General features: G+C 27.2%; 5 protein-coding genes across 15 annotated transcripts; 2 read left to right on the plus strand and 3 right to left on the minus strand.

Annotated features, from left to right (window-relative positions):
* Positions 1-17: 17 nt before the first annotated feature.
* LOC124426381 (DENN domain-containing protein 1A) lies at positions 18-7,379 on the minus strand. 5 transcript variants are annotated; one of them, XM_046968021.1, is made up of 15 exons: positions 6,989-7,379; positions 6,099-6,254; positions 5,823-5,960; positions 5,569-5,704; positions 5,390-5,443; positions 5,029-5,286; positions 4,852-4,953; positions 4,526-4,753; positions 4,111-4,287; positions 3,974-4,006; positions 3,772-3,826; positions 3,478-3,661; positions 3,213-3,342; positions 1,617-2,324; positions 18-1,315 (listed from the first exon to the last, which is right to left on the minus strand). In XM_046968021.1, the coding sequence occupies exons 1-15, from the start codon at positions 7,003-7,005 to the stop codon at positions 887-889; spliced, it is 2,805 nt and encodes a 934-aa protein (XP_046823977.1). In that variant the 5' UTR covers positions 7,006-7,379; the 3' UTR covers positions 18-886. The 5 variants fall into 5 exon arrangements, with proteins under 5 accessions (XP_046823977.1, XP_046823979.1, XP_046823980.1 ...); XM_046968023.1 differs by having other exon boundaries at positions 4,111-4,238; positions 4,513-4,753; XM_046968024.1 differs by lacking the exon at positions 5,823-5,960.
* A 115-nt stretch (positions 7,380-7,494) lies between these two features.
* LOC124426383 (calcineurin subunit B type 2) lies at positions 7,495-10,614 on the plus strand. The gene is made up of 6 exons (XM_046968027.1): positions 7,495-7,511; positions 7,951-8,057; positions 8,280-8,319; positions 8,674-8,885; positions 9,007-9,216; positions 9,286-10,614. The coding sequence occupies exons 2-6, from the start codon at positions 8,055-8,057 to the stop codon at positions 9,331-9,333; spliced, it is 513 nt and encodes a 170-aa protein (XP_046823983.1). The 5' UTR covers positions 7,495-7,511; positions 7,951-8,054; the 3' UTR covers positions 9,334-10,614.
* A 572-nt stretch (positions 10,615-11,186) lies between these two features.
* LOC124426382 (serine/threonine-protein phosphatase 4 regulatory subunit 2-like) lies at positions 11,187-15,048 on the plus strand. 2 transcript variants are annotated; one of them, XM_046968026.1, is made up of 2 exons: positions 11,187-12,303; positions 12,406-15,048. In XM_046968026.1, exons 1-2 carry the CDS (start codon positions 11,409-11,411, stop codon positions 13,470-13,472), a joined length of 1,962 nt encoding a protein of 653 aa, XP_046823982.1. In that variant the 5' UTR covers positions 11,187-11,408; the 3' UTR covers positions 13,473-15,048. The 2 variants fall into 2 exon arrangements, 1 of the variants encoding a protein (XP_046823982.1); XR_006942715.1 differs by having other exon boundaries at positions 11,188-14,634; positions 14,805-15,048.
* A 300-nt stretch (positions 15,049-15,348) lies between these two features.
* LOC124425923 (ATP-binding cassette sub-family B member 10, mitochondrial) lies at positions 15,349-18,005 on the minus strand. The gene is made up of 3 exons (XM_046967002.1): positions 17,131-18,005; positions 15,804-16,912; positions 15,349-15,719 (listed from the first exon to the last, which is right to left on the minus strand). Exons 1-3 carry the CDS (start codon positions 17,720-17,722, stop codon positions 15,459-15,461), a joined length of 1,962 nt encoding a protein of 653 aa, XP_046822958.1. The 5' UTR covers positions 17,723-18,005; the 3' UTR covers positions 15,349-15,458.
* Positions 18,006-18,674: 669 nt separating this feature from the next.
* Positions 18,675-23,748, minus strand: LOC124425924 (transmembrane protein 184B). 6 transcript variants are annotated; one of them, XR_006942607.1, is made up of 7 exons: positions 23,526-23,744; positions 22,390-22,583; positions 21,723-22,317; positions 21,397-21,638; positions 21,237-21,321; positions 20,425-20,623; positions 19,542-19,739 (listed from the first exon to the last, which is right to left on the minus strand). XR_006942607.1 is itself a non-coding variant. In XM_046967009.1 (7 exons), exons 2-6 carry the CDS (start codon positions 22,573-22,575, stop codon positions 20,589-20,591), a joined length of 1,143 nt encoding a protein of 380 aa, XP_046822965.1. In that variant the 5' UTR covers positions 22,576-22,583; positions 23,526-23,746; the 3' UTR covers positions 19,542-19,739; positions 20,585-20,588. The 6 variants fall into 6 exon arrangements, 5 of the variants coding, with proteins under 5 accessions (XP_046822962.1, XP_046822961.1, XP_046822963.1 ...); XM_046967009.1 differs by having other exon boundaries at positions 20,585-20,623; positions 23,526-23,746; XM_046967006.1 differs by lacking the exon at positions 20,425-20,623 and having other exon boundaries at positions 18,675-19,739; positions 23,542-23,748.
* Between the last annotated feature and the right edge of the window lie 216 nt (positions 23,749-23,964).

Here is a 23,964-nt window from a genome sequence, read left to right on the forward strand (position 1 = left end):
AAATCTAACAAGGAATCTAAGTAATAAAATTTACTAAATTTAATTTGTTCTATTTGATACATTTCTATATCAATATCTGCTATACTAATATCTGCAGTTAGCTTATAATGTGCTTATTAAATAATACATTTACAATTAAAATGATACCCTTAAGGAGCTACATAACATTTACACTACAATTGAGTAATTAAATCATCGTAATATTTACCTATAAAATAACAAATTTTTCTCATGCAACATATAGGTATGTATATTATAGGTATGTAAAATTATCCTTCCTGTATATGTATAACATCTTTATTTTACTATATGTTTTAAATGATTAAATTATTGTATTACTATAAATCACTTGTTTAGAATAAATCTTAAAATATGAATTGGATAATTTCAATGATTTTTTAATTATGGTATAAAATCCAAACTTTAAATTGATGTATGTGAATCTGCTTTACAATGCTTGTTTCCCTGAGCTGATTTTATCTATAATACTTTTAGATTAAAACTCTTGAGGGATACTTATTAGAATGAAATATGTACATAATAAAAATGATTTAATTGTAGATAACAGGAAAATAATAATAATAATAATAATAATAAAATTTAATAATTATGTACAAATAAGTATGTTTTGTAAATAATTAGATTACAAGAAATTTTAAATATAAACAGTTATATTAAATTCATAATTGTGCATCAGGATAGGAACGATACACTTTCTATCAATGAAAGTAACAATATTCTATGTTCCAATATAATATTATTATGAACATTTGCTGCATTCAATTATCTTCAAAAGAAAATATACAAGTTATGCTGCAGATATATAGTGATAAATAACAAAAACCGATATATACAATTACGATATGCGATTTCTAATTTTTTTTATCTATTCAAATTTTGTCCAATTATTTTGTGATTTAACTGTAGATGTGCCGAGCGATAAGCTAAAAGCATTATCCATATTTTTAATACTGTTTCCAGGTGCATTTTGTGTAGATGCTACTGAACTTTTTGTTGGCGATGCACCGTTAGTTACACTAAATTTATCAAAATCTAAACCATATGCTTGTAATAGATCCAAATCACCAACACTATCAGAAGGTTTATGCGAATGTTGTATATCTTTTGCACTGTGTAAAGGTTGAAAATATGGATATAAAGGATTACTAAGACCTTCACCCATTTCTGGAATATGTAGGGACTGTGTCATTTGTTTTGTATTGGAAAATACTGAAGATTTAGAAAGTAATGGGTCAAAATCATCATTGCTATTTGTAGAATCTAATCTGATTAAATCTGGCACTTCTGGCGAACTCTGTAACAAAAAAAAAACAACAAAAATTAACATAAATGACAGAAGTACAAATCATATTTCCAATTATATATCCATTTACATCAATCATACAAAATATTAATGCAATGTATCTATATACAATTTAGTTCTTGCATAACAATTTTTAAAAATACAAATAATGAAAATTGTAAATTTAAAAAAATTTTACTTTACTTACATTTTATAATTATATAATTATAATATAAAATGTAAGTACTACTTTTAAATTAAATGAAGAAAATTATATATATAAATAATAACAACAATGAACTATGATGTTTACCTTAACTTGTGCAGAACAGGATGTAGTAGTACTTACAGGATGGATTGGTATGTCAGAATTAGTAGACAAAGATGGATTTGTGGAATGAAACAATGGTTTTTGTAAATAGGAGGGAATAAACACTTTGCTTGTATCAAAAGGATCATCCTCAGTTTCTTGAAAAGAATTAGTAGTTAAAATGCAATTATCACTTACATTGTCATTTTGTTTTTTCAATATTGAATCAATATTTGTAAAAATATTTTTATAATCATGTTTAGTTACGTTCTGCGAATGAACTTTGGACTGTGATTTTTGGTGTTTAATGTCGTTTTGTAAGTAATGAGGAACATTGATAGCAGGAGTAATCCATTCATTGCATGTATATAAATCACGTAAAAAATTAGACTGTGCAGATAATCCATGTACAGAGGATGAAGTATGTATGAGACATGCTTCTGAATCTGTTTCAGAAGTAATTCTGTTTGATTTAGCAGACAATGAATCATTATTAAAAGATTTGTTTAGATTTATCTGTAATGCTTCCATTGAAGTATTACATTGTTCAACTGTACTATTCATGATGGATGTTGGTTGGATGCAAGATGAAGTACTTTTTGGAGGGGATATTTCATGAATGTTTCTGACAACAGTACGAGGTAGGGGGCCATGTCGTGAATGCCCACTCCATGCAGATCTCAAGCTGTCTAAACTGCGTACTGGCTTCAACTGAAAGGTGGTGCATGAGACACTTTTATTTTTAATGAATATAAATCTATACTAAATGAAATTAAAATTAAAAAAGAAGATGTTTATAATTCATTTCTTTCATATATACATTTACAAGATTTCATGCTATTGCATGCATTAAATTATAAATTGTTTTAAAAATGTGTCTTCATGTAGCTCTCAGTAATAGCACCATTTTTACAAAAACGTAATACAAATTTTGAAAATTATTTAAGGGAATAATTAAGATATATCTATGTCGCACATGCGTATTTTTATGAGCACTAATATAATAATGATCTTTAACATTTTTGTAATAGTTGAATCGTGCCAATTTTATTTTTATGAAGAATGTATTGATCACATATAATGATAACATTTAGCACATCACAATAGCAAAACAATTTTACGAACAAATAAATAACAAATATACATTAATATTTGACATTCACATAGAAGCATAAGAAGTTTTATAAATATGTATAATCAATGATTCACCTATGAATAGTTAAATAAAAAATAATTGAATGATAAATAAAATATAAATTATATATAATATATTTATTCAAAAAAAGAAATCTAATATATTCTAATTTATACTTTGATTCATTTTTATATATATATAAAAAAAAAAAAAAAAAGAATAATTGACATATATTGTCATGCACATACATCATGCTATTACCTGTATCATTTTTCATTAAATGTGCTTAAACTGATAGTAAATATATATATATATATTTTTATATTTTCTTAAAAATCAACATGAAAGATAGTAATTGTTGTTACTTGAATAAAGTTTAATCTTAAATTATAATTGATATATTTTATAACTTCTCAATTATTTTTTCATTAAATGAAACAAATAATATTTAATAAATTACTTACAGTTCTATCCACAGGTGGTATATTTGGAAATATTACATCCCGAAGTTCATGCATAAGATCTATATTTATACGTTCTGGTGGTGATTCTGACTCATCAGGAGAACTTGGACTTAATGGTGAGTATTGTTTTCTGTTAGGATAAATAAAGCACACATTTCTGGTACAACAAAAATATAATATAATATTTTTGCAAAACATTACATATTTTTATCATAATTATTTATCTATTAACGATATCATATTAATGAAAAAATAGATCTTTTACCTCGGATCTGTAAAATTGCTATTGCGTAAACGTAATTCCTTTCGATAACTAGTCGTAGCAGTAAATCCATTGGGAGATTTAGGTGGTGCTGTAAATCCAATAGGATTTCTATCTAGAGTAGGCGAACTGGGTGCAGATCTTGGTTGATGAAATCTCATACTATTTTCACTTCTATTTGATCGTCCTATATTAAAATATTTAAAAATAATTATTTATTAATAATATAGATAAAGATATATATGACTTTAAGCCATCATTTATACGAATGAAATAAGAAATAAATAAATAACTCACCTTTCCATTTCAATCCTTTGTATGCTGTCTTCATATCTTTCCCTCTATCTTTAACCTGTAATTAATTTTTATCTAAGTATATTTTGTTTTGTCTATATTTCGCTCTAATTAAAAAAAAAAAAAAAAAAAAAAAGAAAAAAATTATTTTCTCTACTATTACTATCATTAAATATATTTTTGTGTAAAGATTCTTTGAACTTACAGATTTAACTGCATATTTTACTGCTGGATTTGCCTACGATTAATTAAGTAAATTTTATTGGAACTTTTACTTATCAATTAATACATAGTACAATAACGAAAACAAAGTTATAAAATTGTGTTTTTTAAATGACTCACTTTATCCTTCACGCTCCGGAAAAATGCTGAACTTTCTTTCCGCATAGCATAAGTCCATTCTCTATATTGTTGCATAAATTTATTGCTAGACTTGACTGAATAACTGCATGCTTCCATCTCAAATTCATCTGAGAAGCCAAGTCCAGAATTGAGCATATTTAATCTTTCTTCTATAAACTAAAATATATATATATATATTTGATTTTATCAATATTGATATCTTTATAATACATAAAGTAATTAAAAACAAAATAAATAAATAAATATATATATACATTATAAAAAATATATTTTTTGTTCCTAAATCAATACCTTGTCATACAGTTAATACATCAAAATATGCAAATAATTTTGAAAAGTGTTATGATCCAGCATTTGCAAATTTGTTAGTAAAAAACTTACAAGTTACACATACTTGTTGAAAGATTTGAAGTTCTAACATTTTTCGTAGAAAAGGTTGCATTGAAGATGGTCTACTTTCTACAAATGCATTTTGATCAAATGTTATACGTTCTCCTTGTTGCAAAGTTAATGCTTCTCTATATCCTGCAGTCAGTTGTACTAATGCTCGTAAAAATGCCCTAGACACTCCATCCCCAAGTAAGGCAGGTCTATTGCGTAATGCTTTTTTTAAATTTGTTACCTGGAATAAAAAAACTTTTTATTTATTTTTAAAAATGAACTATAATTCCTGTGAATACATTCATTATTCAAGATACATAAATAAGTATGTATACACACTACATCTTGAGGTAAAGATTCCAAATCTTGAAAAGGAGACTCAATGGTATTGTTATCAGCATCTAAAATAACTACTTCACCTAAATCACTTTTGTGAACTCTCTGGAAAAAAAATTATCAAAGATTTTTATTAAAATCTTTTTCAATATAAAATAAATGTAACAAAGTAATAGTTACCTGAAGTGTTGGAGCAGGTACACCTATCAGAAATGGCATTGGTGCTAATAAATAATCCATTAAAGATAATGGAAGTACTGGGATATATATATGCTGCCAAATCATTGGATAAATTAAAGCATTGCATGCTTGTACACATGCACTTAACCTTGACAAACGTTTAGAAGTAAAAATAATGCGTCGTTCATATAGCATAGATGCGAATACTACCATCATATTATGAGCATCAACAGCACTGTAATATTCTGTCAAATTTCTCTGTAAATATATAAAATTATGTAGCTTCTTCGTTATATATTAGTATATTTATTATCTAGATATATTTTTAATTTTTTTCTAATTTACATTAATAATTGCTCACATTTTCTGGAATACTGGGTAATTGAAATTGCTTAGGACTTTGGCAAACAAAATTCTGAAAATAAATGTATAATATTTTTAAATTCTGTTTTTTTTTTTATAATTTTTAACATTTTGTATGAAATATAAATTCAAAATTATCAATAATTAATTTGCAATTTATAAGTTTGTATAACTTACAGAATTAAGACTTGGTATTGGTATAGATATTGAATTTCCAGGTATTGGAACACCACAGCTGTGTACCTTCTCAAGAAATTTCCAAAGATCTTCTCCACTTCCATTATTTGTTAAAGATGCAATATGATTCAATAATCTAAGTATATAAAAACATATTATTTAAAAAAAATATAAATATTAAATAAGGCTACATGTTACAAAATAACACATATAATACTTATATATATATTTTTTTCTAAATATGAAATACTAACTTATAAAATGTTTCATGCCATGGTAATGCACTCAGGACCACTAATGCGGTCTCTGTTTTTGGATCATGCCGACAAAAACCAAAGGTCCATTTTGAATCTATACTAGTAAGCACAAATGAGAAGTGCTGTACCAGTAAACTAAGAACAATAACAGTTAACATTGAGAATCAATATTATTATATTACAATTCAAAAAAAATATATTTTTCAATAATTGATATGTAAACACACGCATAGACAAAAACAAAAAAAATATATATATATACATATACATTACTTTTCTATCTCACAAGGATACGCAAATTTAGGGACTGATTTCAAGATCTCTTCATCTGAAAAAGAACTTGGATATTTTTGAAGAATCCAAGCTTGTTTGTTGCTAACTGGTGCAGCAATTTCACAAAAACATTCAAATAGCTGCTTAACATCCTCCCTGAAAACATGTTATGAATGTTATATATAATGTAACGTTAAGATATAAAAAAAAGATGACTGAATAATGCATATAAATAAATATTGAACAAAGTATAGCTATTTAATTCTTTTTTGTTTTGTTTATCTTCATTTTAATTCGAATCAAACTTAAATATATATTTTATAAAGCATAAAATATTTTTTATAAAAAAAATCTTGTTAAAACTATATTACTACTTAGTTAACAAATATTTTTATTATATCGATCAATCGACTTGATCTACATTTTAAATGCATATATATATATTAAAAAAAAAAAAAAAAAAAAGAAAAAAAAACTAAGGTATTAGTTAAACAATTGTGATATCAATAGATTTATTTCCACCATCTGTCTGTAGAATATCTAAAATAATAATACTATCTATCTATTTAGAAATAAAATTTAAACTTTATACTTTGTGTAATTTTATATATATATATATATAGACACACACACACACACATACGCGCGCACACACACGCACACACACACACACACATATATATAAAAGTAAGAATAATATACATTTTCTAGTTAGATTCTAATACAAACATACAGAATTTTTTATCTGTAAGTTAACGATCTTAACTTACAGATAAAAAAAATATTTATTATATACTAGTGTATACACTATTATAAATGATAGATTCTTATCTATGATACTATATACTAATAATAGAATATAATGTAAATAATAAAAATCTTAGAATTACCTTAATCTGGATCCCATGATAATAGTTAAAAAAAAATAAGTATTTTGTATATTCCTGACGTTTATACGTCATTGTACTACATGACAGTAATATATTCCATTCACGTGAACTTTTTATCACTATCACGAACGCAGCTCACTATCAGCTTGTCACTATTTACACAGATACTTTTTTGATTAATCATAAGTTGTGTTGAAACTTGAACTATATGTGCGGGATATATGCTGTCTCAAATACGTAAAACTTTCGAATATCAAATAATCTTAGAAATAATTTTGAAAATTCAATGGATTATAATTTTACTTTTCATTTTTTTTTTTTTTTTTTTTTTTCTTTTTTCCCTTTAGTGGTAAAATACAGAAGAGAAGGGAACTACTACGAATATGCTGCGAGTTCCTACACAGCTGCTCTGCAGATTTTTAATATACTATACATAAAAAGAATATGTGACGAAAGTTCAATGTGCGCAAGTAGAACATTAGCTATAGGATGCGTCATCTATCTAAACCAATGAAAAGAACGTGTAAGGATAATTTTCACTTCTTCATTGATGCATTTAATTCAATTTCATTTATAATTTTATTTTCATTTAGGAAGATAATTACATTTCGAAAAAAATATTATCTAAATGTTAAACGTTAAAAATAATTCTTTTTATTTATATTATATACTTACGAGCAAATATAACAAGGCTGTAAATCTTCGACCAATCACAATTATCGATAAATCTCTCATGAAGATACGATGCACGAAATAACGTAAATTTAAAATAAGATAATGTCATTCATTTATTTGACATAATTGTTATCATATATTTTATTTTGTAATTCAAATATCGTTCTTCTTTTTTAATGAATTTCTTAGTTTTTTTCCTAACAGAGTGCGTTTCATGTCATTCTATTCTCTAAATACAACGAAATCTTGATACATCGCTATCTATATTTTTTATTTTATGGTTTTAGGTAGTTTTGGTCGTTTGCCATACAGTTTAACCTGCTCTTAATAATCAACTTTAACTGCCCATACAAATATTTACGAAATAAATAAAAAATATTATATATTCATAATGGTAATTAAATATATTTTATATTAAGATAATCACTATTGCAAATATATTCTTGATTAATTTAATATATTCAAATATATACATATATTTTTCATATTTCTTTATGAACATCTTCTTTATGCAGGAAAAAAAAAATAATCTTTATAAAAATATTATTACCATATATATTTTTATAACAATATTTCGTAGTATTTTAAATATATACTTGAATTGTTTATTTTTTAGGGTAACGAAAGTTCGCTGCCTATGGAATTGTGCTCAAACTGTAAGTCAGTGATATTGCTTTAATTTTAATATTAATATCATATGTTAATATTCTGATACTGATATTTTGCTTTTACAGTTTTTAATAAACTCAAGATTTCATTGTTATTATTATATATTTTTCTTTATCTCATTAAATATTAAATTGTTTAGAAATGATTAGCATTATTGTAAACATTAATATGAATGACATATAGTACAAATATAAATGCAGATATCACACATTTATTTTGAAATCTTATATATATTTAATTATAATTCCACAGATATTTATATAGGGTATATAAATTAATTTTAATATAATAGATAAAAATTTAATTAATGATATTCTTATTAAATATGCTTAATGACTTAGTTGATGCGGATGAAATTAAAAGATTGGGAAAACGTTTTCGGAAGCTAGATTTGGACAACAGTGGTTCACTTAGTATTGATGAGTTCATGTCCTTACCTGAGTTACAACAAAATCCTTTAGTTCAACGTGTCATCGATATTTTTGATGCAGATGGCAATGGTGAAGTAGATTTCAAAGAATTTATTCATGGTGTTTCACAGTTTAGTGTTAAGGTTAGCATTTGATAAATTTATCTAATAAAAGGCATTGATTATGTATAATTTATTTTCTGATATGACCTTGGGTGTATATATATATATATATATATATATATACACACACACAATTCTACAGGGTGACAAAGAAAGTAAACTAAAATTTGCATTCAGAATATATGACATGGATAAAGATGGCTTTATAAGTAATGGAGAATTGTTTCAAGTATTAAAAATGATGGTAGGAAATAATTTAAAAGATACACAATTACAGCAAATTGTTGACAAAACTATATTATTTGCTGATAAAGATGAAGATGGTAAAATAAGCTTTGAAGAATTTTGTTCGGTGAGTAATTACATGTTGTAAACATATCAGCATTGTTTATTCATATTGCCAATAAAATTATTTTTCTAGGTTGTCGGTCATACAGACATTCACAAAAAGATGGTTGTGGATGTTTAAATGCAAAAAAAGAAAGGAAAAGAAAAGAAAATATAAAATAACTTTATGTGGTAATTCCTGCTTGATTCCATAAATTCACTTATTAATAACAAATTTATTGGATAGTTGTAATTAACTAAGATCTGTCTAGGATTAATTTACATGAACATTAAAAATAAGTTTCAATGATTCTAAATTAACTTACATGCAATTTTATTGTTGCTATGATCTTTTCCATGATGCAATATGTATACATATTAAATAGATCATTACACGATTAATTTTTAAGAGTTATGCACATTATTACGTGCAATAAAAATTTTGTGGCCCGAGTTAATATTTTGTTATTTATATTTTATTTATTTATAATTTTTATTTATTTGGTACCAAAAATAATACAGTACCATCATAATAATCATAAAGATTATTTATATCCTATTATAACTTATGCTTTTATTTAATTAGCATTACTTCTTCCTGATAATAACAGCTTTTTTATATCTAAATATACTTATATCATTAATGTTAATTGTTCTTCCATTGTGAGATGTAATTGAAGTGTTGGATATCCATGTAATTTTGTAGAATCTTTCACTACTTATTACAGAGAGGTGTTTCGAATTCGACATAATTTAATCTTCAACAAAGTGTATTCTACTACATTTAAAAAGTATCACATTGTAAGGAACATAAAAGAAATTGTACTTCAAGTTTATATAAGTTATTCATTAAATTGCAACAATAGAGGAATATTGTGTGTTTGAAAGAGACATAGACAATGTTTTGAATCATTGTAGAGAAAGATCATAGTAACTGTGAACCATAGATGTGATCCATATGCGTCAAGACTGAAATATGAATGGGACCTCTATGACTTTCGAACGCGCAATCATAGGATTATTTTTGTTCACTAAGTGAGTACTTAAAGAATAACTTATAACACAAAATTATAAATATTATAAATAACAATGTTATATCGTTATAAACATTTATATACACACACACACACGCGCGCATATATATATATATATATGTGTATATATATATATATATATATGTGTATATATATATATATATATTAAATGATCTTATTGAATCACAAAAATATCAGATCGAATCTCTGTGTTACTAAAACATTGCGTCATATGTGATTGTAGATGATACGTACTATATTTATATATCTATATGTTGTGCACTTTTACTAATATATGATGTATTGATCTTTTATTGCTATTGAATATATTGTCAAAACTTATATTAAGAATATTTCAATAAAGTGTACAAAATCTTTTATCCTGATTATATCAACTGAGAATATAAATAAGTATATAATTCAATAATAATACTGTGATAAGAGAACTTTTTAAATCGATAAAATCTACAATATAAATAACATGCGTGAAAATGTTTTAAATACAAAAATGTTTCACTTCCAATTAATTCGTGTATATAATCATACATGTTCAAAAATAAAATTGTTTATGCTTCTACTAAAAATAGATTGATTATGTGAGGATAATAGAACGTACATTTTGCGCGTAATATAAATTATTGATTTTATTAAAATAGATATGAAAAATTAATCGCAGAATTCTTTAAACATTAATTCTCTAAATATTAAATAAATTATATTTGTAAGATGTTTTCAAACAAAGAATTAAAAAGGGATAATCAATTTTATTCTTAAATTATACATCGTACAGATATTGAACTATTGAAGCAAAATATTTAAATTATAAATAATTAAAAAAATAATCGAGCTCGTACGCGCTATTAAATATTTTTAAAACTGTTCATTCACCTATAAAAAATATCCAATCAGTATTCGTAATCACGATTACGTAATCATTTTTGATAAATCATTGAAATATTTGCTTATAGGAGATGCTAGTAATATTATATTGTTAGTAAGTTGGTATTCCTGTAACTACTCCGTCCTCCCCTTCATTGTTGCTGTTTTGCACCCGGTGTGTTTGCGTTTTTCGTTGTTTCTCGTAAGAAGTTTCACAGAAGGTTTTCGGAAGTAACTCACGCAAATCCTTGATTTCGATTGTTGGTTGAACGGAGGAGGTGGAGGGGTGTTGTAGGCGAGGAAGATGGAAAATTTGGAGGAGGTATTACAGGCTCTCGACGAATTTCAGAAAATGCGACCAACTGAGATACCGCGAGAATTGGAAGATTATCTTTGTTGGGTTGCCAAAACAGGTGATCCGGTTTATCAGTGGTCAATGATAAAAACACTTTTTAGAGAAAAACTTACTCGCGTAATGACAGACTTCTACGAGAGCTGTCCGACTTTGGAACTTGCACCCTGTCCCAATGTTGAACATTTTAATTATGACACGATGAAAAGCAATCTTCTGGAACGACTAGAATCGTTTGCCAATGCACCATTTACCGTTCAACGGATCTGTGAGCTTTTAACTGCACCACGGAAAGAATATAATCGTGTAGACAAGTTCATGCGTGCTATTGAGAAAAACATATTGGTAGTATCAACGAGAGAACCTGGTCCAATAGCACGACGCAGTGAAAATGGGGACAGTATGGTCAATGGCTCTGTAGATGAATCTGCACCTGTATGTATAACACTACCACCGCAAGATGTTGAAATGGAATATTGGGAAAAAGGTTGTAGTTCTACGGTAACCATTACTGTAAATACTGTGGAAAAGGATGAATCTTTATTGCATACTGTTATACCATCTGTAACAGTAGTAAAAAGTGTATTTGGAACGGATGAAAATCAAGAAAAAAATGGTTTATCCTCATCCAGATCAGAGGGTGCGGTGTCTAATTTCATCGAAGCTTCCTCAGAATTTTCAACTGTCACGAATATAACCCTTGAAGTTCAACCACAGGATTCAACAACTGGTCCAGGTATGCGAAACGTATCTATAATAACTCCTGAAGCATCAGGTATTGTCAATGATGTACCAGAGGCTATTATGAACGAAGATACAAGTTCACAACCAAGTTTAGATTTAGAAGGTGAGGATAGTGATATCACAGATTCTACAAAAAAATTACAAACAACTTTTCAAGCTAAGGACTTTTCATTGGGTGACTCGAAAATACCCAAATTCTGTTTAGATGATCCTAAGGTGAAAGAAAAAATAGACAGTGGTACGTTGGTCATGGATGCAGAGGATGAACCAACAAATTCAATGACAACAACTGAAGAATTAAAAACAAGCTCAGAATTGAAGACAATTATAACTACTGATAATACTACGGTTTCAAACACGGCAGAAGAAAATATTTTAAAAACAGATATTGATAAAGTGGATGAGGAATTAAATTCAGAGTCTGATATTCCGGATGCACAAGAAAATGTTCAAGAAAATATACAAAGCATAGATGGTAGAAGAGTATTAACTTTAGAAAATAAAAGTATTGAGAATTCTTGTTCTATGACTAATTCTGAAGACATAAGATGTACATCTATAAAATCTTATGAATTGGAGTCAGATGTTGCAGTCTCGTCTGAAGAATGTACAAGTACCACATTATTAACAAGCAATGCTATGGTTTCAGGAATATTACAAAACATGGAAGATTCTAAAGAAATCTCAATGGATACTTCTAATAATGAAACTTTAGATACTGAACATGCAAAACAAAATACTGAAGCTACGGAATTAACGACAGAAGATGTAAAACCTGTGATAGAAGATCCAGATTCGAAAGGCAGCGATGTCACAGAGAATATTAATAATTCGAATTCTGACAAAAGTGGTGTTACAATAGTGGAAACTTTAGAAGATGAAAGCAAAGTTATGAAATCCATAGTACCTGATCCAATTCCTATAATAGAAGAACCTAAAGATCCTGAACCTAATATAAGAAAAGTAGATGATGCTTCAGCACCTGTGGAAATAATAGAAGAAGTGAAAAATGATACATCAAATATTAATTGTCAATCAACAATTAAGGAAAAATTTATTTCTATTAAGAATCATGATTTAGGAGACATTGAAGGTAATAAGACAAAAACTACTTGTAAAATAAAAGAAAATGACTCTTTGGTAGTAGATAGTACTGTGTGTAAAAATGAATGTGGTTCAATGGAATTGATGGATGTAGACGATGATGAATCATTATCAATATTTCAAGGTGAACCAATGGAGCAGGAAACAATAGAGCTAGCCAAAAGTTAATGTAGACTGTATAAAATAAATATTGGTTTTTTTCACAAATCATTTCTATTTTAACTACAACCATTAAAGCAGAAATTTATGCGAGAAATAAACGTGCGCACGAAAAAAAAAAAAAATATTACAGTATCCTTAGTAGTAATAGTATTATTTCTAATCTATCATTACTTCTCAAAAAATTCTGTTGAACTTTTTAACAGTATATTATTTTTCAATACTTTATTTTTGGATATATTCATTAAACATATATGCTGCTTTATTAATTGTAATTGTGATATATTTGATCACATTCTGATATTTACGCAAGAGTATAAAAATTGATTTGAAAATTGAAAATAACATAACACTGCCTTTTCTTAAAACATTATAATATTAAAAGTTTGTTTTATGATCAGGGATTGGTACACATTTCAATGCACTTTGTAAAAATTTCAATGTAGATTTATATAAATACTGTTGATACATATTTGCTTAGGTTAGGGTCGTATTTTTTTTCTAATATGTATGACTGTTGTAATACAGAAATAAAGGCTTATTAATAGTTCCAATTTCTACTAAAATAGCAGGTAACGAATATGTACGTTTATTTATATGAGCCAATTGTGATTGAGTCATACAATTAGTTAAAAATATGACTGTAGCCTTTATAAGATCTTTTTAATACAAGCCTTGATCGTAAAAACGATTTCAAGGTTGTCTTATACAGAGAAATACATAGAATTTTTCAAAATAACGATATTTCGAAGTATTTAATTAACATTATTTTGGAAAGCTATCCAACAATTCCATTGTAAGACCGACTTTGGTAAAGGTTGACTGAGATACAAATATTTGAATTATAACAACTATAATTGATGGTCAGAATGGATTCCAATATGACTTTTGATTATCATCAATGAATGAATGTCTCTATTATGCGTGTTTGCTACAAGAGAAAAAGTATAGCAAGGACAAGCATTATTTCTTATAACTAGAAAGATATCATTGCTCTCTCCATGCCTTGCTACGCTTTTTTTTTTATAAAGGAAAAATGGGTTAAAATATTCATATAAGGATATAGCTAACTTTGAAAGTATATATATATAAGTTCAGTACATATATACCGATGTAACCAAATATGTTTGAATGACATATATGTATACTGAACTTTGACTGGAAACAAGAGGTAATAAAAAAAGAAAAAAAAAAGAAAAAAAAAAAATAAAATAAAATAACAAGATGATAAATTATACAGTAATTATATCGTACTATGGCATATTAATTTAAAGGTTATATAGAGTAATATTATTATAAGAACATGAATAACTTAAATTAGCTGTGTATATTGTTTTATAGCAAAATACATGAGGATTATTACCAAAATGGAATTATTTATAACATCTGCCTTATAGATTAAAGACAAATTAAAACCAGTCTATGTTTTTATCAAAATGACTTCAACCATATTGTTCTGTATAATACTACAACAGCAAATTTTCAACTACATGCATTATATTTAAGGCTTGGGTACCATCAAGAATTTTAGACATATAGATCATTGTACGTAAGAAGAAATAATACACGGTATTATACATCTTTACATTGATTTCATGATTCATTCTTACATCCCTCTCCTGTAAACTAAATTTAAAAAAAAAAAAAACAGAATATGTATCACTTTATTATATTACAGTATTTCATCCTTTATTGTTAATGTTTATTATTATGTAAAATATAATTCATGTAAGATTTTTATAGGAAGTTTATATTATTTAACATCCGATGTGGATAAAAGTAAATAACATATATTTTTCTTAGATTCATATTTCCTTATGAATAAAAATAAACAAACACCCATCATCTAATTTATAAATGTATATATTTTGTTTTATTATTATTATCTTCAGTTTTATTATGAGACAGTTAAATAATATATTAAATATACACAAATGTACAGTATGTGCAAAAAATTTCTTTTAAAATCTACATGTCAATCTAATTTAATTTAATTTATGTGAAGGCTTGATGTTTCACCAAGTTTTTAAAGTAACCCTGATCCAAACTTATTAAATCGTTATATGTTCCTGTTTCTACAACTTTTCCTTGGTCTATCACTACAATTTTATCAGCATTTTTTATTGTACTGAGTCTATGAGCTATAGTGAGTACTGTTTTTCCATGAGTAGCACGTTCTAATGCTTTTTGAACAAAATGTTCACTTTCAGCATCTAATGCACTAGTTGCTTCATCCAAAATTAAAATTGTTGGTTTCTAAACGAATATATAAAAAATATTATTTTAGATTATATATAATATATTCATGCACAGTTTTACGATAGTTTAAAATGTTTATACCTTCATTAAAGCTCTTGCAATAGCAATTCTCTGCCTTTGACCTCCACTAAGTGTAATACCTTTTTCTCCAATGACAGTATTTAAACCGTCCTTCATTTTCTGTGTAAATTCTAAGACATATGCTTCTTTTGCAATTTCTTCCATTTCATGTTCCATTAAATTTTCTGTACCATACATAATATTTTCTTTTATAGTACCACTAAAGAGAATTGGTTCCTGAGGAACTATACCAATCTGTGATTTTACCCAAATTGAATCAAGCTCTTTGATATCATAATCATCCAATAATATTCTTCCTGTACACGGATCATAAAGTCTTAGTAATAACATAGCTATTGTAGATTTTCCAGAGCCAGATGAGCCAACAATAGCAGTTATTGAATGTTTCGGTATATGTAAATTGAAATCATGAAGAATAAGTGAATTTTCCCTTGTAGGATAAAAGAAGTTTACATTTTGAAACACAATATCACCCGTCAATTTGTTTTCCAATATTTTACCACCTTGAATAGGTATTTTTGGTTTTCTGTCAATTAATTCAAATAAACGTGAACTTGCACCCAAAGCTTTGTTCAATTCACTGTAAAATGAAGATAATCCACTCAGTGATATTCCTACATATGCCGCATACAATAAAAAAGCACTTAAATCTCCAATCGTTATAGTTGAATCAGATACCATAACTCCACCATAATAAAGAACAGATAATACAATTACATTTCCAGATAAACCTGTTATACCAAAAAATATTCCTCTATATAAACTTTCTTTATAACATAATTTAAGAACGTCTTGCAATTTAGAACTATATCTTTTAATTTCTTTAATCTCTTGTGCATAAGCTTTGACAATTCTTATGTTACTAATTTTTTCTTCTGCCTCTGTATTTAATACTGCCAAACTATCTTGCACATTTCTTGAGATTTTCTTTAAGAAACGTCCATAAATAATAGCTGTACCAGCAACAACAGGTACCACTGATAAACCAACAAGAGCTAACGGTGGAGATACATAGAACATCATTGATATTCCACTTGTTGTCATAATTAAAGATCTTAATCCATCTGATACATTACTAGTAATTGCAGAACTTACTAATTGAGCATCTCCTGTAAATAACATGATAAATGTCAAAATAAACTGATATGTTATGTTGTAATTGATAATAATAAAATGTTGTAATTAAAAGGATAATTTTCTAATGCGTATTTTTTATATGCCATAAAATGTACATAAAGAAATAAAAAAAAAGATAAAAAACAGAGTATATATATATATATATATATATATATATATATATATATATATACATAAGTAAAAAGTTTACCAGTTAATCTTCCAACAAGTTCTCCTGTACTTTTTATATCAAACAATGCTGTCTCTTGACTGAGGATGGCTGTGTATGCTTTTTTCCTTAAAGCGTACGTAATTTTATGGCCTGTGGTTGACATTAGATAGACACGACAAAAATTACTGAAAGCACCAATAATAAATACCCCCAGTAACACGAGACATAATTGATTTAATTTTTCTGTCATATTTTCTACATTCACATTATAAATGGTATCAATTACTTTTCCTAAGCTAAAAGGAACTGCCATTGTTACACTAGATGATACTATTAAGAAAGCAATAGCACCAAATAACCTCCATTTTTCAGGTGCCGCTAAAATAATCAATTTTTTAAGATCTGATTCTTTTTTTGTTTTTAATATCTCTTTTGTAGGGATATCTCGAACATTCGTTTTTAAAAATTTTCTTGTTTGCCATCGTAAACCAGTTAAAGGACATGTTTTTCTTGATACACTTTTTGATGAGGTCCAAATCGTATGTAAATACTTTTGCCATGTAGGAGTATAAAAATGTGTAAGTTTGTGATGATTAATATTAGCTGCAAGAAATTTGCAAAGAATGGTCATCTCTTTGAATTTATCTTGAAAACTTGGACGACGTAACTTCACATATAGTCATTTATAGTAAGAATTTTAAGATTCCTTTGAAAATTAGATAACCTTAAAATTAATTTCTATTTTTACTATTATTTTAACTTCATTTTTATCTATTTTTACGTAAGCATTCATTTTACTTAAAACGTATACGCATAAATATTATACGTATGATAATTAAGAACGTACTTTTTGTCGTTGAGTTACTCAATGATAAGATATTCTAATCAATTGATCAGCTGTTTTAACACGTGATGAGTAAAAATACGCATTTTATTTAAAGAATATTTCACTTAATTATTATTTAACAATAACTGATAACAATCAATAGGAAATAATTAATAAAATATGAATTACGCGTAAATTATAACGCGAATTGCTTTAAAAAAAAGACCATTAAAATATTCTTATTAAATAATTATATTGCATTGATATTAAATTAACATTATATATTTAATATTTTTCTAATTATAGACAGATACAGAATAATATATTCACAGGTACATTACATTTATTTTTTACTATAGCTTATGTTCATTAAAAAATAATACATATTCGAGACAATTGTCAATATTTGTTTATATTTCTTTGCAAAATTGAAGTGTTATTAAATCAGACATTTCTAAAGAAATATATTATACTAATTTATCTAATAATTATCTACATATGATTAAAAATTTTAATTCAATTTGTTAATAATTTATAATTTGATTATAAAAAATATAAGTGTTTAACATAAAATTTTATAAATATTATATTAACAGATATTTGTTACAAAAAAGATGTAGAGAGAATTTCATTTTGAACAAATTGCAATGAAATATTTTTAAAATGTGAATAATATATTTTAATCTTTTATTATTAAATACTAGAGGCTGTAAGTATTTATTTACAATAATAAGGAGAATATAAGGTTCTATACACATAAAACATCAGATACTTATATTTATTCATATCTGAGACATTATTTATCAATTATTGTTTCTCCCTTTCGTGATCGTTATTTGAACGATTTTTTACTTGCAATAATTATCTTGAAGGAAAACTTGAATTATTTTACGTTATATTAAATATAATTTATGTTAACAATATATACATTTATTAGTTCTTTAATCTAGGACGCAAAGGTTTTTGTGACTTACAGTTATATATAATTATAAGTACCTTTAATAAATTTTATACTTTGCTTATTATCGCAAGTCATTTGAATGTTTCTTAACAAAATATTGCAGTTTTGATAAAGGATTAATATCAATGTGGAAATACTTAAATAATTCTGATCTTCTCAGAAAAATACTGATAAATTATAGAGAAGTAATATAGCAACGCGTGTGCCTATTTAAAGTTAAGTACTATACAGGTAGTCTTTCTGAATTAAATTTTATCCTAAAATAAAGTTTGTCGTAGCTTTACAAAGTAGTCACATTTATAGATAACTGTTTTAATCATGTCAGCATATTAAAATAAATATCTTCTATACTATGTTTATATGATATAACATAATACATGTATTAACATGAATGTAATGGTATGGAACTATATTAGAATACGGTGCATATATATACACCGTATGATTTTTTTTCTATCTCTCATTGTTTTCTCATGAGCGAGTCATATTCCTATCTAATGATGTACAATTAAAAGAATGTATTTAATCACTGAAAGCAGATTCTTAGTTGGTAATAATTCCATTTACTATAACATAAATATATATATATATATATTTAGAATAGAATTCTAGATATATATATATATAGAATTTAATATATATGTCATCTGTGTAAGCTCTGCATTCAATCAATTACTTTCCACATTTATTGAAATTCATCATCGCTACTCAATAACATAGTTTTTTCATTATAATTTTGTGAGATAGTTGCAACTCGTTGATGAGAAGTATTACGTCTTTGTGGTGGTGGTACCGGCATATTTTGTGGATCATCAGGATCAAAGCTGGATACTCGCATACCACGTTGCCCCTTCGGTCCTCCTATTTGTTACATTATGTCACATATTATCACAGACAAAATTATGCCTGTTTGAGTTAATAATATATATTTTGCAAAATATTTAGTATAGATTAAGAATTATTAATAACAATTATAATAAGTACCAAACAGTTTGTTTAAATTCTTAAATTATTTTATAGCTATATTTAATTTACAAATTTTAATCTTAAAATAAAGAGAAAAATTTGCAGAAATAATGACAATATTTATTTGCAAAAATATCATGCAGATTGTTGCAAGACAAATCGATAATTTCAAGCCACTACATTTATAATGGAAATATGACAAAGTAAAAATGTAAAAATAGTACATTCAAATAAACTAGACGAAATTGTATGTTTGCATGCTGAATAAACTTGCACCCATATTTTCATGCCATATCATCATCTTACATCATCTATATCTTATTATTCTGGCTTTGAATTTAATTTTTATGTTATTGAAAAAAAAAAAAAAAAATACATCAGCTGTTATGTATAATTTTCATTTATTTAAAAGCAACATATATAAGTACACCATTTTTCTAAGTGCTTTTGTGTTAAGTGCTTAAGTTCTATTTTACAAAAGAGATTGATTGTTAATCATGAAATCAATGAATCATGCCTATCTATGCATGTTGACAATGTTTTGATACAACTAATAATATTTTAAGCAGAGAGAGCTGACCTTTAACTCTGTAAATAGATTTTCGTTTAAATCATTAAATAAATACGTATTATTAATATAGAAAAATGTTTTGTTATATTATATATAATGTTCAATCTTCATTTAAACTTGCATAAAGCCCAATGTCCAATTTCTTGTAATTAAAAAAATGATGGCTCACTGTGTCATAGTTTTTCATACGGCAAGTTGGTATTAACGTCTGAAAAATAGCAAATAAAGTGCCATCAACAAAGCTGAATCTAAAACATTAGCGCAAATCAAAAGAAGCTGGAACTAATGATTTTTTTTTTTTTTTTTTTTTTTTTTTTTTTTTTTTTTTTTTTTATTATTAGCAAAATGGCATAGCATACTTTATTCCCATTTTTTCCAATGAATGTTAGTTAGATATTTTATTTACATACAATATCGTTCGATGTGTTTGAATGATTTCGTATTATTCAATGTTTAAATCGAGTTGCAATTATGGATAAGATTCAAGTTTTATATAAAAACTAAAGTTAAATTAATGTGATGACTGCATTATTTAAGCTATATTATGTTGATAATAATTCGTTGCATTTAGCATGAACACATTTTCAATTCTAACATTCACATCCATCTTATGTCACATGTAACCATATAATTTATATATAATTACATTGAATATAAATTTATAGAAAACATAGATAAATTATGGAACATGATTTCAGATTAATTACTACATCATGCTATAAAAAATTAAGGCAGCTTACATTGATAATATTGCTTAATTAGTTGAAAATATTTTTTTAAATAACACATAGTGCAATCATCTATAATAAAATATGACATACCAGAGCTGTACTGCGTATACTGTTGGTATTGTGGATGAAAGTTGTGGATGGCATCAGTCATTATGTCTTTTGGATTCATAGTTTCCTAAACAATTTATTTGACATATTGTTATGATAATATTAATTTTCAACATCTATATAACATAGTACTGTTACATACTTTCAAACTGCTACTAATACTTTGCATTGTCACGCTTCTTCCCCTAGAGTCAGTAACACAACCAGCTGAATATACTTGGTAAGGAAATGCATAGCGCAATGCAATAGCAGCAAACAACATTTCAATGCAAATTAGAAAATTCTGATAACCAGCAGAAACGGTACCAGCGCTTGTTGATTGACCTAAGCTGTCTATTACTGGTGAAATTACATTTGCTTTTTCAAGAATGGCCAATAACACTCCTAGAAATAAGATAATAGAATAATAATTAGTATAATATTGATTGTAAGAAAATATTAATAAAGAAAAAATAAGAAAAAAATTACCTTGCCAAAATGATAAGAAAATGACACTTTTGACGGTACAAAATTTTAAAACTGGTTCAAACGGAGTGAGCAGTTCTCTTGTCGCAAAGTAAAAGAGAAAAAGTCCATAAAGAGCAAGAGATACACTGATATTATAAATCATTGTTATATAAATATAGCCACCATCTGGTGACCAATCTCCATCTCTATAATGGCCAAATGCTTGAAGAAATATAATGACAAAAGCCATTACAGGCTTGACCAAGCAGAATTGTAATGTTGCTTGTTTACAAAATCTCAAGAAACCAATAGTATAAGTCTTTCCAACTAGGCAGCATGTTCCGTACAAACAATTGGAACGTATTGGTTTTCCCCTTATTTCGGACATAATGTTCCCTTCACCACCCAGGTACTCGTAGCATAAGGACAAAAAGTTATATATAACAAATGCTTCATAACAGTCTCGTACGGTAAAGAAATAAACATAATAGCTTCCGCTATTGAAAAATAATAGGGACACCCAAGAATAAGTAGCATAAATTGGCACGATGAAAAGTATTCTGACTATCCATCGTTGTTCCGTGGGATTGGTATACCATCTTAAATGTTGATAAATCTAAAAAGGATCGAAATATTGATAAGAGGATTGTCGTGTAAACGAATTATCTTTTTAACGTTGAAAACATACCTGTTGGCAAGTTAAAAAAAGAGCTAGCCAGACAAAAATACCGGCTATGCCCTGAGCAGTTCGAGTCTGCAAGAAAATAGGTGTCGCTTCCTTGGAAACATTTCGGAAATTGTTAGTGGAATTGGTCATATTGTTAATCACCAAGACCGCGATCGTTGATGCCTCCGTTTCGAACGTACTACTCATAGTATGATCTGGGGACGATCGATTTTATATATGTATGTCACATTTCAAGAACGTATTATTTTCGAAGAAAAAAATGATCGTCAATCGTTTAACGATTTAAATAACGTGTGCATCTGTTATGTATGTATATATATATATATATGATATATGTATGTATGTATATATATGATGTATGTATATATATATATATGTATGTATGAATGTATGTATGAATGTATGTATAAATGTATGAATGTATGTATGTGTGTGTGTACGTATGTACGTAATAGAGAAAGAAAAAAGAGAAAGGAAAACAATAAAAAAAATTCCGTATTTTCACATAAATGAAAGAGAGAGAGAGAGAGAGAGAGAGAGAGAGAGAGAGAGAGAGAGAGAAAGAGAGAGATTTCAGATATCTCTCTCCGACGTAGTCGAGCGTTAAAAATCAATATTTAGAACAATACTAAAATAACGATACTCCATTTCTGCGCTCATTTTCATTTTAAGGACGCACCCGTGCTCCATTTGTAGATCGTCCTTCCAAAATCGTAGCATACGCGCACAACCCGGATCTAAATTTTTCCTGTGTCCGTTCACCGTTCGCACTTGCGTCAGGATTTAACGCGACCGATGCGTGCTGCTGACCCGTCTCAACGAGAGATCAAGTTTCTCAAGATTCCCCACTTCGAATTATCTTTCTCGGACCACCACACATACACACACATACACACACACACACACACACACACACACACACACATAAACGAACGCGAATCGTGATCGTTTTCTTATATTGCCTTCTGTGACCTTCCGAGAAACACGGTCCCGTCCGTCTTTATTTCTCTTTCTCTTTTTTTTTCTCTTTCTCTCTCTCTCTCTCTCTTTCTCTCTCTTACGTGCGCGCGCGTGACAAATAATATGAGAAAATGTTCTTTTTTTTGTGTTCTACCGATCCTTCTTATATTTTTTACCTTTATGTTTTTTTACCTTTCGACGAAAATATCACCGAGTTTCATAGCAACGTGACATATTCGACACCTGTCTTCTTTTCCTCTCGTTTCTCACTTATTCGCGTTCATTCAAACGTTCTCTCTTGAGTTTACACGAGCGAATTACTTTTCTCGATATGTGACAACAGTAAGAATACAACTGAATATAATTTTCTGCTCGCGGACGAGATTACGCGCATGTACTCTTTCGTTTTTGCTTTTCTCTCTTTCTTTCCCCTCCTTTTTCCTCCTTCCTTCCTCTCTCTCTCTCTCTCTCTCTCTTTCTCTCTCTCTCTCTTTCTTCACAGTGATCATCTGTCTATTTCTTTTTTGCGCTATATATCTGAATATCTTTATCTCTTTCTTACTTTTGCTAACGCATGCGCGCGCATACTTGCATGAACCTTTTGACCGCTTTTAA

This window comes from Vespa crabro, chromosome 8 (assembly GCF_910589235.1).
Source record: "Vespa crabro chromosome 8, iyVesCrab1.2, whole genome shotgun sequence".
Classification (NCBI taxonomy): domain Eukaryota; kingdom Metazoa; phylum Arthropoda; class Insecta; order Hymenoptera; family Vespidae; genus Vespa; species Vespa crabro.